The 17612-nt window shown below is 36.4% G+C and overlaps 1 protein-coding gene across 2 annotated transcripts in view; it reads left to right on the plus strand.

Annotated features, from left to right (window-relative positions):
- Nucleotides 1-1637: 1637 nt before the first annotated feature.
- SPATS2 (spermatogenesis associated serine rich 2) overlaps nt 1638-17612 on the plus strand; it is an 83570-nt gene continuing 67595 nt past the window's right edge. The window contains exons 1-2 of one of the 2 annotated variants that reach the window (XM_077753318.1): nt 1638-1657; nt 8773-9041. In XM_077753318.1, the coding sequence (XP_077609444.1) occupies nt 9017-9041 (25 nt within the window). In that variant the 5' untranslated portion in view covers nt 1638-1657; nt 8773-9016. Of the gene's footprint in view, nt 1658-7971; nt 7992-8772; nt 9042-17612 lie in introns of those variants that run through there. The other variant, XM_077753319.1, reaches the window with a different exon arrangement.

The following is a 17612-nucleotide window of genomic DNA, read 5'->3' on the forward strand; positions in this document are numbered from 1 at the left end:
CACTATTTGTTGAAGAGAGTGTTCTTTCCCCATTGAGTGATCTTGGTATCTTGTTAAAGACCATTTGACCACACATAAGGGAGTTTATTTCTGGGCTTTCTGTTCTTTTCCTTTGCTCTAAATGTCTTTATGCCAACGCTACTTTTTTAAAAAATGTTTTATTTATTTATTTTGAGGGGTGGGGGGAAGAGAGATCCCAAGCAGGTTCCACGCTGCCAGTGCAGAGCCTGACTTGAGGCTCAAACTCACAAACCATGGGATCATGACCTCATGACCAAAATCAAGAGACAGATGCTTAACTGACTAAGCCACTCAGGAACCCCCCCACCCCATACTACTGTTTTGAATACCATAGCTTTGTAATATGTTTTCAAGTCAGGAAGTGATTGTTTTTCCTTTTTCAAGATTGTTTTGGCTGTTTAAAGTCTATTTCTAAAATTAAAAATATTTTAACCACTCATAAGTGTGCAAATTAGTGGCATTAAATACATTTACAGTGTTGTGTAAGTGTCAGCACTATCCCCAGATTTTTTCATTATCCTCTAAAAAACTTTGTACCCATTAAACAATAACTCATCCTTTTCTTCTTCCCCTTAGTTTTTTGTAACCTCTGTTCTTTCTTTTTCTGTTTCTCATCTCTACTTAACCCATGTTCTCATTCTGATAAATATGAAAAATTTATACCCTCTTTTGTTGTGATTTGAAATGAAAAATAAAACATTTAATAATAAATTTAAAGTAATAGGCTCTAAAACTGTACACGTCCATCCTCTTCCTTTGTCTCCACCTCAGGAGTCACTGAACTGTACAGAATGCCTACAAACCAGTAGTGTGTGTTTGTATAGCTGTTACTAGGGGTGTGGTCTGTGACAATGCACTTTAGATCAAAGCTAACTGAAAATGAAATCTAGTTCATTGCTTTTCTTAGCTTTAAGCTATAGCTCATAAAGGTAACTAATCCAAGACTGACCATTTTGAATTTGCTTTACTGTCTAATAAACAGCAACAAATTAATATAAACATTCAGATTTAATATTTAAAAATTTTATTTGATTACTAGTCCCACATTTCAAACTTTAATTAATATAATATGGTATTCCAGGGTGCCTGGGTGGCTCAGTCAGTTTTTTCTTCTAGTTTTTATAGAAGAAAAATTTTACATTCTTGAGTTTTGTGTACAGTAAAATACACAAATCTTAAGAGTAAGCCCAATGAATTTTTAAATATGTATGCACCCATGTGAGGACAACATGGATCAAGATCTAGAACTTTTGCCTCCTCAGAAATTTCCCTCATGTTTGTTCTCAAAGGGACACCCTCCCTCCAGAAATAACCATTATTCTGATTGCTATCACCAGATATTATTGTTGCCTGTTCTTGTGCTCATATAAATGGAGTCCAACAGTATATATTCTTTGAGATGGGCTTCTTTGCTTAATTTAATTCTTCTGAAATCTGTCTATGTTGTATGTAGTAGTGGTTTATTTTTTTTCCATTACTGTTGAGTAGTATTCTGTTTTATTATATAGTAAAATGTATCTATTCTCTTGTTTCCAAATTAGGGATATTATGAATAAAGCTGCTGTTGATCTTCTTGTTTATAGACATATTATATCTTTTGGGCATATGCCTAGAAATGAAGTTGCTGAGTCATAGGGTAGGTATGTATTTAAATTTGTTAGCAACTTTTCGACAGTTTTCCATAGTGTTTACCATTTTGTATTCCTGTCAGCATTATGTGAGAGTTCTAGTTGGTCCATATCCTTACCAAACTAGGTATTGTCTGTTTTTAAATTTTAGTCATTCCACTGTAATTTTTTATTTTACATTTCTCTGATGAGTAATAACATTAAATCTGTTTTTAAAGAAAGCGAGAAAATGCACACATTCATTGTAGGTGTACAGCTTAATGAATTGTATGTTACAAAGTGAACTTGCCCATGTAACTGTCATGGTCAGGGGTATTCTTCATTCAGTCAGCCAACAAATTTATTACATATCTGCTATTTTCCAGGTACAGTTCTAGGCCCAGAGATACAAGAATGATGAAGATAGTAAAAATTGATGTCCTCAAGAAGTTTACATTCTATTGGGGAGGACGGTAAACAAATACATAATTTATATGCTAGGTGGTAATAAGTTGTAGAGCAAAATAGGACAGGGTAAAGGAATGGGAGTGTTAGAAACTGTTGTTTTACTTAGGGTGATCAGGGAAGGCTTCTCTGAAGAGATAACTTTTTTCTTCAGGTTCCATTCAGGCTATTGACAGAATTCAGTTCCATGTGGTTGTAGGACTGAGGTTCTTGTTTCCCTGCTGGCTATTGGTGTCATTCTGAGTTCTAAGGGCCACCTGCATTTCCTGCTTAATGTCTCCTTTCAAAGCCAGTAATGAAAAGTCAGATTCCCCTCACGCTTTTGATCCAATTTTTCCTTTTGTCACATTTCTCAAATGTATCTTTCTGAACTCCAACCAAAGAAATTTTTCCCCTTCTAAGGGCTCATACAATTAGATTGGGCCCACCGGGGTAATCCAGGCTCATTTTCTTGTGGAGCCCCAGTGGACTCAAACTCATGAGTGGTGAGATCATGACCTCACCTGAAACCCAAGAGTCAGACACAGGCTCAACAGACTGAGCCACCCAGGCACCCCTTTTTCCCCCCACCTTCACTTTTATTTTTTTATGTTATAAAAAATATTTATTTATTTTTGAGAGAGAGTGCATGTGTGCACACAAGTTGGGGAGGGGCAGAGAGTGAAGGGAGACAGAGAATCTGACGCATACTCCAGGCTATGAGCTGTCAGTGCAGAGGCCTTCTCAGGGCTCAAACCCACAAACTGTGAGATCATGACCTGAGCTAAAGTCAGGTCCTTAACCGACTGAGCAACCCAGGCACCCCTTCCCACCTTCCCTTTATTTTTTTTCATTTTTAATTTAAATCCAGGTTAGTTAGCATATAGTATAATGATGACTTCAGGAATAGAATTTAGTGATTCATCACTTACATATACCATCCATTGCTCATCCCAACAAGTGTCATCCTTAATGCCCATTTCCCATTTAGCCCATTCCCCCACCCAACACTACACCAGCAACCCTCAGTTTGTTCTCTGTATTTAAGAGTCTCTTATGGTTTGTCTCCTCCCTGTTTTTTATCTTATTTTTTCTTCCCTTCCCTTATATTTATTTATTTTGTTTCTTAAATTCCCTATATGAGTGAAATCATATATTTGCCTTTCTCTATTTCACTTAGCATAATAAGTACACTCTAGTTCCATTCACGTGGTTATAAATGGCAAGATTTCATCCTTTTTGATTGCCCACCTTTTAAAAGATGATTTTGCTAGATATAGAATTCTTGCTTGACAGTTTTTTCTTTCAGCATTTTGAATATGTCATTTCACTCACTGCCTTCTGATTTTCCTTGTTTCTGATGAGAAATCAACAACTAGTTACATTGTTGTTTCCTGGTAAATGATGAGTTGGTTTTTTCTTGCTTCTTTCAAGATTTTCTGTTTTGGGCTTTCATCAGTTTTACTATATATCTAGGTATGGATCTCTGTGTTTATTGTAGTTATAGTTCATTGAGCCACTGTAGATTAATCTGTAGATTAATTTTTNCCTTTCTCTCCACTTCTGGAACTCCTAAGTTGTGTATATTATACTCGATATTGTTCATAGGTCTCTGGGGCCTTGATTTTCTTTATTCTTTTCTCTCCAAATTAGATATCAAGTTTTCTGATTTTTTTCCCCTTCTATTCCAGTGTTCAGCTCTAGAATTTCTATTTGTCTCATTTTTATTATTTCTATCTTTGCATTGTCATTTCCTATTTGTTTGGGGCATTGTCTTATTTTTCTTTAGTCCTTTAAAGTACTTTGAAGATTTTGTTTGTTTAGTTTGCATTTGGGCCTACTTAGGGACATTTTCTGCTCCATGAGGGCTTTTATTCCCTCTTCAGTTTGGGTCATAGTTTCCTGCATCTTTACATGTCTCATAAATTTTTGTTGAAACTAGACATTTTATATAATATATTATGGCAACTTTGGATTCTGGTTTGTTTTTTTCCTTTGAGAGTTTTTTTTTGGGGGGGGTTGGGAATAAATCTGTGGAATGTTTCTTCCGAGTGTGTGGCTGCTAATATCTGCTCAGTTTTTTTAATTTGTTTTTATATATTTTTTTAAGAATGTTTTCCTGGAATCACACCTGCATCTGTATGGGTTAGTCAGTTAACCACTTGTCAAAGATTGTGCTTAAACACATTAAGCTAGTAGGGGCTTCCACTCTCTGCCAGTAGACCTTTGTGTTTGTTGGGGAGCTCCTTTTAAAATCTGCTCAAACTTTTATTTTCCACTGGGCCCTCTCATGTTTCTTCTTTCATTGTTTGCAGGCTCCTAGTGGGTCCCCTCTAGTCTCTCTAGCGTGGATATGTGAGCACTTATTCTTCATAGTCTTGTTTCCAGATTTCCCTTTTAAATTCTGTCTAGTCTGCTGGCCCATTGCTTGTACCAACCAGGACAGCATCCTCTGACCCTTATCTTGCTCATTTGCCACCAAGAATACACGTTGTTACTGACAATGCTGATGAGTGTGGAATTCTGTGCTTTGCCTCAAATCAAGTCAGCCCTTCCTGTGAGTGAAGCTGCTAGTTTTTATGGCTTTCCCCACCTTGGTAGAACTACTTTCCCACTGATTGTGGGGGTAATGGGAACAGCCTTTTAGGTAATATTGCCATGGACTCTTGCTTTTCTTACCCCAAGAAAGAAAGGGTTTTCATTAATAATCACAGAGAAGGTAGCATTTGAGAAAAGACCTGAAGGAGGTGAGGAATTATTTCATGTAGATATCAAGGGATGAACATTCCTGACAGAGCATCTCAAGGACCTGAAGGTGAGAACATATCTAGGATATAAAAGGGGCAATAAAGAGGCCAGTATAGCTAGAATGGAATACTAGAGGGAGAGAATAGTAGGAAATTATGTCAGAGAGATAAAGAGAGGATTGGGACTGTAAGGACTCTAGTTTTTACTTTGAATGAAATAGGGAGCAGCTGGAGAGCTTTGAGCAGCAGATTTGAGACACAGTTTGTCTTATAATTTTATTTATTTATTTTTTAAATATTTTTATTTTATTTCTAGGGGAGAGAGAGAGAGAGAGAGAGAGACAGCGTGAGCAAGGGAGGGTCAGAGAGAGAGGGAGACACAGACTCTGAAATNTCTTATAATTTTAAAAGCAGCTGTAGTGAAATGGAAGATGGAGGGTGGCATGATAGAAGACTTGGGATGCCAGTTAGAAGACAGTTACAGTCCTGGTGATAGCAATGTAGGGGAGAAATGGTTGTGGCATAGATGAGGCTAATAGCAGGAGAGGTAATGAGAAATGGTTCGACTCTGGAGTATTTTATTTTTAAATTTAACTATTTATTTTGAGAGCTAAAGAGCATGAGCAGGGGAGAGGCAGAAAGAAAGGAAGAGAGAGAGAATCCCAAGCAGGCTCCATGCTGTCAGCACAGAGCCCAGTGTGGGGCTTGGACTCACAAACCATGAAATTATGACTTGAGCCAAAGTCAAGAGTTGGGTGCTTTGACTGAGCCACACAGGTGCTCCAATTGTGATGTGTTTTAAAGATAGAAAAGATGAAATTTCTTCTGGTAGATTGGAGGTGGAGAGTGAACAGATTCAGATCCCTTATTTCAAGGGAATTTTCCTGCATGTTATCTGTAAATGCTTTTTTTCCATTTATTGAGGTCTTTATTTTCTGAGTCCCTATATTGATCCTGATTATCCTTAGATTGGGTCATTTTAGTTCTCTAATGTTATAGTCCCTCAAAATTTTTTTTAATGTTTTTTATTTATTTTTGAGAGAGAGCTAGAGCATGAGTGGGAAAGGGGCAGAGAGGGAGGGAGACACAGAATCTGAAGCAGGCTTTGATGCAGGGCTCGGACTCATGAACCGTGAGATCATGACCTGAGCCGAAGTCGGATGCTTAACTAACTGAGTCACCCAGGCACCCCTCTAATATTATTTTCTAATTGCAACTCTTTCTTTCTTCTGGAAAGTTTTCCTCCATTCCATTTTTTTCTATTTTCATCTGTATTTTTTTATTTAAGGAATTTTATTTAAGGAATCTCTACAGCCAATTTGGGGCTCAAAGTCATGACCCTGAGAGCAGGAGTCCCATGCTCTTGTGACTAAACCAGTCAGGTGCCCCAATTTTCATCTGTACTATTCTGTTTCTTCCTGTTTCTGACTTCTTATTGGATGTATAATGGTGGTGTTTTGATTTCCAGTTTTTCTTTAGTTTTGCAATCTACTTTCTTTTCATTCTGTTTTTATCATTTATTTTCTAGCTCTCATTTTATTGAATCCCAATTCTTGAAGGATTCAACTTAATATTCAAGGGAGAATCACTTTTGGTTTTGGGGGGTTATATTGTTTCCCTGATTTGTTTTCTTCCTCTGCTACATGGTAATTTCCTCTCTTGTTACCTCTTTTGTTACAGATTTTGTAGTTACTGTGTCATTTTTATCTTCTTTACGTTTTATGTGGACAGCTGTGTTCACAATTTTTGTTTGTAATTACAGAGTATAGATAAAAATATCTTTGATATGTTTCCCACCTTATTTGGGACCTATCCCCACCCAACCCTGCTCATCAGCTATGGTTAGTTGTTGACTTTTGCTTTCATCCTCTTTCTTTAGGCTGAGGCCAGGAGGGTAAAGAAGAGCTTGCCATTAAAGAGTTTAACCCTTTGGGGTAGATGTAAATTCTGTTCTTTCTTTTTTTAAAAACTTTTTAATGTTTTTATTTTTGAGAGAAAGAGAGAGACAGCGTGAGCAGGGGAGGGTCAGAGAGAGAGGGAGATACAGAATCCCAAGACAGGCTCCAGACTGTGAGCTAGCTGTCAGCATAGAGCCCGATGCGGGGCTCGAACCCGCGATCCGTGAGATCATGACCTGAGCCGAAGTCGGATGCCCAACCAACTGAGCCACCCAGGTGCCCCTGTTCTTTCTTTTAAAATTTCATAAAATGTTTTGTCTCAGGCCCACTCTAGCCAGTGGTAAATTCTATGTACTTCCATAGGCTTTGACTGATTTTCCCAGTTTGACTCAATTCTCTGAAAGATGGTAAGCCCCAGAGGTTCACCCTATCTTTCTTTAAGTCCTGTAGTGCTTTGTAGACAGTCTTACTCTTAGGATATAATTGACATGACATATTAGTTTTAGGTGTACAATCTAAGAATGCAGTATTTATATATATTGTAAATTGGTCATCACAATTAGTCCAGTTAATATCTGTCACTGTACAAAAATTTTCTTCTTGTGATAAGAACTTTCAAGATCCACTCTCCTAGCTACTTTCAAATATGGAATATGGTATGAACTAATTGCCTTGCTGTATGTTACTTCCCTGTCACATATTCATCCTCTAACTAGAAATTTGTACCTTTTGACCCTCCTTCACCCATTTTTCCCACCCCCTCTGTCACAGGTAACCCATAATCTGTTCTCTGTATCCTCAGAGGCTCTTACTTTTTGTGGATTTTTAAAACTTTACCACAGCCATCTACTTGTTCCTTTCTTCTCCTCCTTCCACATTGGAGAGTATTTCACATAATGTTGCTCTCATTTCCTTCTTGGGTTGCATTATGTAAAATGTTTTTCCTATCAGATATCTAGGTATGAGTTCTTTGATCCTCATCATGCTTTCTTTACCCAGAAGTCTTAGGCATATATTTTTTAAAGTTTAGTAATCTAGAAAAAAATAGCATTTTGCATCTTTACAACTTAGAGAAGATTCCTGCACTATTGACTAATCCAAATTTTGATGTTTCAGTTTTTCTTATTAAAATTGCTTTGTGCTCTCCCCATTCACCCACCCTCTTCCCCAGTTTTCTTGCAGCTATATTTGAGCTGGGACACCTGAAGAGAAGTTAGATAGAGGAAATCCCAGAGGCAGAAAATCACCCTTGATTTGCACAGGAAGAGCAGGTGGTAAGAAAGATCTTAGAGGATGATAAGAGATAATATTTTAGTTTGTGAAGCAGAGATGGGGATAAGATTTTTGAAATACAAAAGATACAAAAGATAAGAGTAAGACAACTTTTTCCCTGAAACAAGGAAGGTGGTCTGATTCTAAGATTAAAGTTTCTTTTTTCCTTTAATTCCAGTATAGTTAACATACACTGTATATTAGTTTCAGTTTTTATATTAAATCACAATATAGTGATTTAATAATTCCATACATCACCTAGTGCTCATGACAAGTGCACTCCTTAATCCCCATCCCTTATTTCACCACCCTCCCCACCTCCCTTCTCGTAACCATCAGTTTGTTTTCTGTAGTTAAGAGTCTGTTTCTTGGTTTGTCTCTTTCTCTAAGATTAAAGTTTCTTACAGAGTAAAAATACAGCCTTTTGTGGCCACATACTTTCTAGAGTAGTGTTTTTTTTTAAATGTTTATTTTTGAGGGAATGAGTAGAGAATGAACAGGGGAGGAACAAAGCTAGAGGGAGACAGAATCCCAAGGAGGCTCCACATGTCAGCACAGAGCCTGAAGCAGGGCTTGAATTTACGTACTGTCAGATCATGACCTGAGCTAAAACAAAGAGTTGGATGCTTTAGCAATTAAACCACCCAGACTCCCCTAGAGTACTGTCCTTTTAATAGCCAGTTTTGTTTAGAAGAAATACAAAATAAATCCTGTGGCTGTTAGAAATTTTGTATGGATAGCTGTTACTGTAACAGTGAATGTGTTTGTGTGTTTTCCTTTCAGAATCTCCCTGGAAAAAGAGACATGAATGTCAGCAATGATATTTCCTGACAATAAGTTGATACAACAGAAGGAAAGGAGATCAACAGCTAGTGAGCAGAATTCCAGATAACCAAGATTTAGTATTTACCACCTCCAACTACAGACTTCCATTGCCTGCTTTTAAATCAGAGATAACTACAGTCAGAACCCAGACAAGGCAAAAGGATACTTTTCATCTGTATTTTTTGAGATCAAAGAAGCCACAATGTCTAGGAAACAAAACCAGAAGGGTAAGATTATATTTGGGCATAAATTGTTAAAAGCATAGTTATGGAATATTATATTATATATATATATATTTTTAAAAGGTTCTCTTAATGTGTTTTGAATGGTCATATTTTCCCTCACCCAGTGCAGTACTACTACTGATAGGTATAACTTATCTCTTTGTCTTGACTGCAATTAATTTTAAGAGTATACAACATTCACAACTTTATCTGTTGTCTCTTTAAGTATTTGTAGATTATAGTTTTGTGTGTTACTAGATTGGGAATTAACTCATATAACAATTACTTTTCTACTTTTATAAACCTATTAAGTTGGAATATATTTGCTGGAAAGCCAACTGCTTCTAGAAAATGTGCTTTCTAGAGGGTGAACATATGTTAGGGGGCATGGTGGGAGATAACTTACTGCAGATATTCTGAATCCGATGAATTGATCCTTTCATTGGAGACAGAATGAAACAGGAGTAAATGCTTCCAGTTTTAGATTCCTTCTTTAGCTTCCCTTCCAGGATTATTACTCTGACTTCTTATCTAAAGTAAAATATAAGATCCAAAGAATCAAGAAATACCAAGAATAGTTATGAGAAGGGGAAAGACAATAAAGATTCCATAAAGTCATCTTTTCAACTTTTTTAGAATAGCTGGAAAAATGCAAAGGGACAAATTTAACAATAGCACTAGAACTATTATACATAACTGGAATATATTTGCGAAAAGAATGACCATAGCTCTCCTGATTTTTTCCCCTTATTATTTAATTTTAAATTTAAAGTTAATGTTTTTTTAATTCAAAACAAAGCTATAGATCCAAGTGTTATGTGTTAAATATGAAGGAAATGCTTTTTTAAAATTTTATTTAATTTTTTTAATGTGTATTTTTGAGACAGAGAGACAGAGCAGGATCAGGGGAGGGGCGGAGAGAGAGGGAGACACAGAATCCAAAGCAGGCTCCAGGCTCTGATCTCTCAGCACAGAGCCCAATGTGGGGCTTGAACCCACGAACTGTGAGATTATGACCTGAGCCAAAGTCCGACGCTTAACCAACTGAACCACCTAGGCACCCCTGTGAAGGAAATGCTTTTAAACTTAATTTTGACTAGGTAGTTCAAAAACCCAATTTTAAGAAAATAATGTACCAGAGCTGCTTGTGTTTGTGAAAGCTGTAGTTTCATTGTATAGTAAACCTATGTAAAGGAAATTTGAGTTCTAAGGAATGGTTAGATTACTGAAGAAACTGAAATGTTTTATGCAGTTCTCGAGATTATTAACTGAAAAGTTTTTATAACCAGCTTGTTTCTTCTTAATCACCATGATTCAGTTTGCTTTCTTCGTAGTTATGCTTGAACCATTGAGTACCTGTTTTCCTCCTACAGCTGAAAAATACTATAGTAAAAAATGGGACTCTAGACTTTAAAATAAAACAATTTCATCTAAAAAGTTTAGCACTTAATTTTTCCTTAAAAAGTTAACTTCAGCAGATTGCTTTGACCTTGTTAAACTTAGAGTCTTTGTTTAATTCATGTCTGTGTTTTTCCAGAACTGTAAAAAAAAGTTCTTTGCTTTTGTAATTACTATCTAATTACTATAAAATAAATCGAGATTTTTGACCCTATCGTAGGCATTAAGTGCTAACAAATTTTTATTGAACGTAGCCTGGATTAAAACTTAGTTGGAAACAAAAGAAAGCTTCTTTGTTGTTAGGATTTTCTCTGAAATAAATCTGTATGTCTAATCTATTTGAATGAAAAAAGTACAAAGTATTTATAAAATTCTATTTTATGTATTCATTTATATATTTAAAATTTCATTGTTGTGGGCTTTATTAATTTAAATAATTATATTGACTCTATAAACTTAGTTTTTAAAACATCAAAAAGAAAGGTAATATGGTAGTTTTGTTTTCTAGTGACACTCATTTACAAGAGTTATTTATTATTTTTTTAAGTTTATTTATTTTTGATGGGGGGAAGGGCAGAGAGAGAGGAAGAGAGAGAATCCCGAGCAATCTCTGCACTGTCAGTACAGAGCCTGACACGGGCTTGAACTCATGAACCATGAGATCATGACCTGAGCTGAAATCAAGAGTCAGACACCTAACCGATTGAGCCTCCCAGGTGCTCCACAGAGTGTCATTTTATAATGAGTTATGGAAACATGGTCTATTGTGGAATGAAAACATTTTCCTTTTGTCAGTAATACATGTAAATTTCTTATTTAATAAAATATTTAGTGGAGTTAAACTTAGAATGGCTTAAATTAAATTAAGGTCAATTTTAGTTACGACTATTGATTGTTCCTTTTAGCCATCCTAGCAGAAATCAGTTACATCAGTGCTTCTCAGAGGGTGGACTGATGTCTCTCTGTGCACTGGAGAAATATTTAGAAATGGAGAGTGTCTAGAAACTTACAGTGATTTGACCATCTGCAACATCTAAGCCCTTATCAAAACAGTTTTATTGAGGTATAATTTAAATACTATAAAACTGACCGTTTATAAAATTTGATTATTCTTCAGTAAATTTATGCAGTTTTTGCAGCCATCACTACAGACCTGTTTTAAAACATTTTTTCTAACCCCAGAAAGTTCTTTATTACCTGTTTACAATCAGTTCTTGCTCTGAACCCCAGCTCCAGGCAAACACTGATGTACTTTGTCTCTTGAGTTTTACTTTTTCTGTAGATTTCATATAAACAAATTAATATAATATAGTTTTCTGTCTGCCTTCTTTTACCTAGTGTAGTGTTTTTGAGTTTCATCAGTTGTTGAATATATCAGTAGTTTGTTCCTTTTTAGTACTAAGTGGTATTAAAGTTATGAAAAGGAAAAGCTTTTTCTTTTACACTCTGCTACTCATAACACTTTTGTAACCAGATGATGGGTGTTTTTCCCACACTGACCAATTCTCTGATACCAGCAGATATCCTACAATTCAATTCAGTCTGGTACTATCTACTGGGAGTTAGTGTCTGATCCCACAGGTTAAGACCTCAGTCCCACAAGACTCTCTTACTTCAGATGTCAGTTACAAGAAGGTTCCCATGTGACTTACACTTTGGTCCCACCTGAGTGCAAATGAGCAATTTCCACAACCCCCTTCTCAGGTTCAGTAGCTCATAGAATCCAGGAAACACTTATATTTATTGGTTTATTAGACGTCAGAGGCTACGATAAAAGATACAGATGACAGCCAGATGAAAAGCCAGATGAAGAGCTATGTAGGGTGGGGTCTGAAAAGGTCCCAAACACAGGTGCTTTTCTGTTTCCGTGAAGTTGGGGAGTGCCCCCCTCCTAGCACATGGATGTGTTCCCCAACCCAGAAGCTCCCTGAACATCATACTTTAGGGATTTTAATGGAGGCTTTATCACCTGTGCATGATTGGGTATTAACTCTATTTCTAGCTCTTCTTCCCTGGAGGAAAGTGTGTGAGGTTAAAAGTTCTAAGCTTCTAATCATGGTTTTTTGTGTTTTTTTTTTAANGAGATCATGACCTAAGCGAAAGTCGGACGCTTAACAGACTAAGCCACCCAGGCGCCCCCTTCTAATCATGGTTTGATCGTTCTGGTGACCAGTCCCATACCGAAGCTATTCAGGAGCCCATCAAAGTTGCTTCACTAGAATAAAAGACATTCCTGGGGCGCCTGGATGGCTCAGTCAGTTGAGTGTCCAACTCTTGGTTTTGGACTCAGACCATGATCCCAGGGTTTTGGGATTGGGCCCTGCACTGGGCTCCAAGCCAAGTGTGGAGCCTGCTTGGGAATCTCTCTCTCTCTCTCTCTATCTCTCTCTCTCTCTCATTCTCCCTCTGCNAATATTCAAAAAAAATAATAAAAATAAAAACAGTTGAAAACATTAAAAACCCAGAACAATTCTCTTTAAAAAAAAAAAAGGAGTAAAAGATACTCCTATCACCCAGGAAATTCCAGGGGGTTTAGGAGCTTTGTGTCAGGAAACAGGGTCAAAGACCAAATATTAGAACAAAAGATGGTCCCAGCACCTTTATTGCCTAGGAAATTACAAAGGTTTCAGGAGCTCTAGCCAAAAGCTGGAGATGAAGGTCAAAATATTTATTTCTTATTATATTACAGTATCACAGGTTATATCCCATTTTGTTTATCCATTCAGCAGTCGATTATTCATTTGGATTTATTTCCAGTTTGGGCTATTATAAATAATTATAAACTTGAACATTTTGCTCACAAGTCATATGTTTACATTTCTCATGGAGAAGTACCTAAGAGTGTAAATGTATAATTTTCAAAGAAACTACCCAAACTGGTTTTCCAGAGTAGCTCGTACCATTTATAGTCTCACTAGAAATATATATGGATTTCATATGTGCCATATCCTTGCCAACACTTGGTATGGTCAATCTTTTTTATTATAGCTATTTTACTAGGTGTGCAACAGTATCTCATTATGGTATTGATTTGGATTTCCTTAGTGATTAGTGATGTTGACTATCATTTTATGTGATTATTAGCTATTTGTGTTATCTTTCTGGTGAAATGTCTATCAAATTCCTTACTTTTTCGTTAAGTTGTTGGTCTTATTATTATTGTGTTATAAGAATTCTTTATATATTATAGATACAAGTTCTTTATTAGGTACATGATTTTTGAATATATTCTCCCAGCCTGTGGCCTTGTCTTCTTGTCTTTTTGTTTTCTTTAAGTTTATTCCTGAGAGAGAGGGAGAGAGAATGAGAATGAATGAATGTGGGAGAGGAGCAGAGAGAGGGGGACAGATGATCTGAAGCAGGCTCCATGCTGACAACAGAGCCTGATGTAGGGCTTGAACTCATGAAGTGTGAGATTATGACCTTAGCCGAAGTTAGACACTTAACCAACTAAGCCACCCAGGAGCCCCAACAGTAAAAGTTTTTAATTTTGATGAAGCCAAATTTGTCCTTTTTTTTTTTTTTTAAAGTATAATAGGTAAGTTTGGGGAAGTCCTCCAACTTCCCCCAACCCCCCCAAAAAAAACTTTATTGGNTAATAGGTAAGTTAGGGTAAGTCCTCCAACTTCCCCCAACCCCCCCAAAAAAAACTTTATTGGCTCTCCTGGTACCTTTACATTTCCAAATAAAATTTAGAATCAGCTTATCAATTCACACACAAATTTCTGCTTGGAATAATAGGGATTGCATTGAATCATTAGATCAGTTTTGGAGAATTATCATCTTTAACAATATTAAATCTTCCATCCACGAACTTAATATATCTCTACTTTTATTAGATCATATGCCCAGCAATGTTTTATAGATTTAAGTGCACAGGTCTTGAAATTCCTTTTTTAAGTTTATTCCTAAGTAACTTATTATTTTTGATGCTCTTGTGAGTAGGACATAAAACCTTTGCTGATTTCAAACTCACTAGTTCAAGTAGTTTTTTTTTTTTTTGTAGATAACTTAGGCTTTTAATATATAGGATCATGGTCCTTTATGAATAAAGTTGGTTTTCCTCCTCTTTTATTTATTTATTTATTTATTTTTTGATGGGGGGAGGAACCATAGCCAGGGGAGGAACAGACAGAGAGGGAGAGAGAGAACCCAAAGCAGGTTCCACACTGTCAGGGCAGAGCCCAAAATGGGGCTCGATCTCATGAACAATGAGATTATGACCTGAGCTGAAATCAAAAGTCAGACGCTTAACTGAATGAGCCATCCAGTCGCCCCTTCCTCCTGTTTTCTATTCTGGATGACTGTAGCTTCTTTTTTCTTGCCTTTTGTATTGCCTTGAACCTCCGTTACATTGTCCCAAAGAAATTTGAGAGCAGATTCTATGCCTTGCTGTCAAGCTAGGAGAGAAGCATTTACTCTCTCACTGTTAAGTATGATGTTAGTTGTAGGTTTTTCCTAGATACCCTTTATCAGTTTGAGGGAGTTCCTTTCTATTCCTATTTTGCTGAGTTTTTATATGAATGAGTGTTGGGATTTTGTCAAAAAATTTTTTTAATTTATTTAAATTTACATCCAACTTAGCATATAGTGTAACAATGATTTCAGGAGTACATTTCTTTCTTTTTTTATATATATATTTTTATTTCTAGGAGAGAGAGAGAGAGACAGCATGAGCAGGGGAGGGTCAGAGAGAGAGGGAGTCACAGACTCTGAGACAGGGTCCAGGCTCTGAGCTGGCAGTCAGCACAGAGCCCGACGCGGGGCTCGAACCCACGAACCGCGAGATCATGACCTAAGCGAAAGTTGGACGCTTAACCGACTAAGCCACCCAGGCGCCCCCAGGAGTAGATTTCTTAATGCCCCTTACCCGTTTAGCCCACTCCCCCTCTCATAAGCTCTCTAGTAACCCTCTGTTTGTTCTCCATATTTAAAAGTCCCTTATGTTTTTGCCCCTCTCCCTGGTTTTATATTATTTTTGCTTCCCTTCCCTTATGCTCATCTGTTTTGTATCTTAAAGTCCTCATATGAATGAAGTCATATGATATTTGTCTTTATCTGACTGACTAATTTCACTTAGCATAATACCCTCTAGTTCCACCCATGTAGTTATCAAATGGCAAGATTTTATTCTTTTTGATTGCCAGGTAATACTCCATTGTATATATATACATCACATCTTCTTTATCCATTCATCCATTGATGGACAGTTGGGCTCTTTCCATACTTTGGCTATTGCCAATAGTGCTGCTATAAACATTGAGGTGCATGTGCTCCTTTGAAACATCATACCTGTATCCTTTGGATAAATACCTATTAGTACAATTGCTGGGTTGTAGGGTAGTTCTATTTTTAATTTTTTGAGGAACCTCCATACTGTTTTTCAGAGTGGCTCCACCAGTTTGCATTCCCACCAGCAGTGCAAAAAAGATTCTTTCTCTGCATCCTTGGCAACATCTGTTGTTGCCTGAGTTGTTCATGTTAGCCATTCTGACAGGTGTGAGATGGTATCTCATTGTGGTTTTGATTTATATTTCCCTGATGATGAGTGATGTTGAGCATTTTTTCATGTGTAGGTTGGCCATCTGGATGTCATCTTTGGAGAGTGTCTATTCATGTCTTTTGCCCATTTCCTCACTGGATTATTTGTTTATTGGGTGTGGAGTTTGTAAGTTCTTTATAGATTTTGGATACTGTTTATCTGATATGCCATTTGCAGATATCTTCTCCCATTCTGTTGGTTGCCTTTTAGTTTTGCTGATTGTTTCCTTTGCTGTGTAGAAGCTTTTTATTTTGATGAGGTCCCAATAGTTCATTTTTGCTTTTGCTTCCTTTGCCTCTGGAGATATGTTGAGTAAGAAGTTCCTGTGGCCAAGGTCGAAGAGGTTTCTGCCTGCTTTCTCCTCAAGGATTTTGATGGCTTCCTGTCTTAGATTTAGGTCTTTCATCCATTTTGAGTTTATTTTTGTGTCAAAAATGTTTTTTCTCATTAATTTCAGTCCTCCTCAAACAGGAATGATTTTGCCCCTTCAGGGACATTTGCTAATGTCGGGAGACATTTTGGAAGTCACAACTTGGGGGAGCAATGTGCTACTGGCATCTAGTGGGTATAGTTCCAGAATGCTGTAAACATCCTACAGTGCACAAGACAGCCCTCCACAACAAAGAATTTTCTGGTCCAGAATGTCAGTATTGCTGAGGAAACCCTGATCTATTACTATAATCATGTGGTATTTTCCTTTATTAATAGAGAATATTAATTTTCAGATGATTAATTCTGCATTCCTGGTATAAATCCCATTTGGTCGTGATGTATGATCCCTTTTTATATGTTACTGGTTTCTGTTTGCTAATATTTTGTTACAGGTTTTTAAAACCTATATTCATAAGGGATATCAGTCAGTAGTTTTCTTTTCTTGTGATGTGTTTGTCAGGTACATGATTTATCCTGGAGAATGTGCCATGTATGCTTGAAAATAATGGGTATTGATCATTTGTTGGGTGGAGTGTTTTAAATATATGTTAGGTCAAGTTGGGTGATCATGATGTAAGTCATCTATATCCTAATATTCTGTTTAGTTGTTCTGTCATTTACTAAGGGAAAAATATGAATCTTCAGCTATAATTGTTAAATTGTGTATTTTTCCTTTCTATTCTGTCAGCTTTTAATTTACATATTTTGGGACTATTATTAAGTGTATATACACTTATAATTGTTTTATCTTATTATAGATTTTATTACAAAATATTCTTTGTCTCTAGGAATATTTCTTTAAAGTTTTTATTTTTCTGATAGTAATATAGTAATTCCAACTCTCTTATAATTATTGTTTTCAGGGATTATCTTTTTCATCCTTTTATTTTTTGGGGGGGGATGGTTGTGCTAAAACCCTCATCCTTTAACTTTCAATCTATTTATGTTTTGAATCTAAGAGTTGCCTCTTGTAGACACCATGTAGTTGGATCTTGCTTTTTTATCCAGTCTAACAACTCTGTGTTCTATTTAGTCCATTCACATTTTGTATTTATCTGCATGATTGGGTTTATGCCTGCTATTTGCTGTTTTCTATGTTTTATTTTTTTGTTCCTCTGCAACTACTTTATTGTCTTCTTTTATATATACATATTTCATATTTTTTATTTTATATTATTTTATATATTTTTAGTGTACTGTTT

This window comes from Crocuta crocuta, unplaced genomic scaffold, assembly GCF_008692635.1.
Source record: "Crocuta crocuta isolate KB4526 unplaced genomic scaffold, BGI_CrCroc_1.0 scaffold30, whole genome shotgun sequence".
NCBI lineage: Eukaryota > Metazoa > Chordata > Mammalia > Carnivora > Hyaenidae > Crocuta > Crocuta crocuta.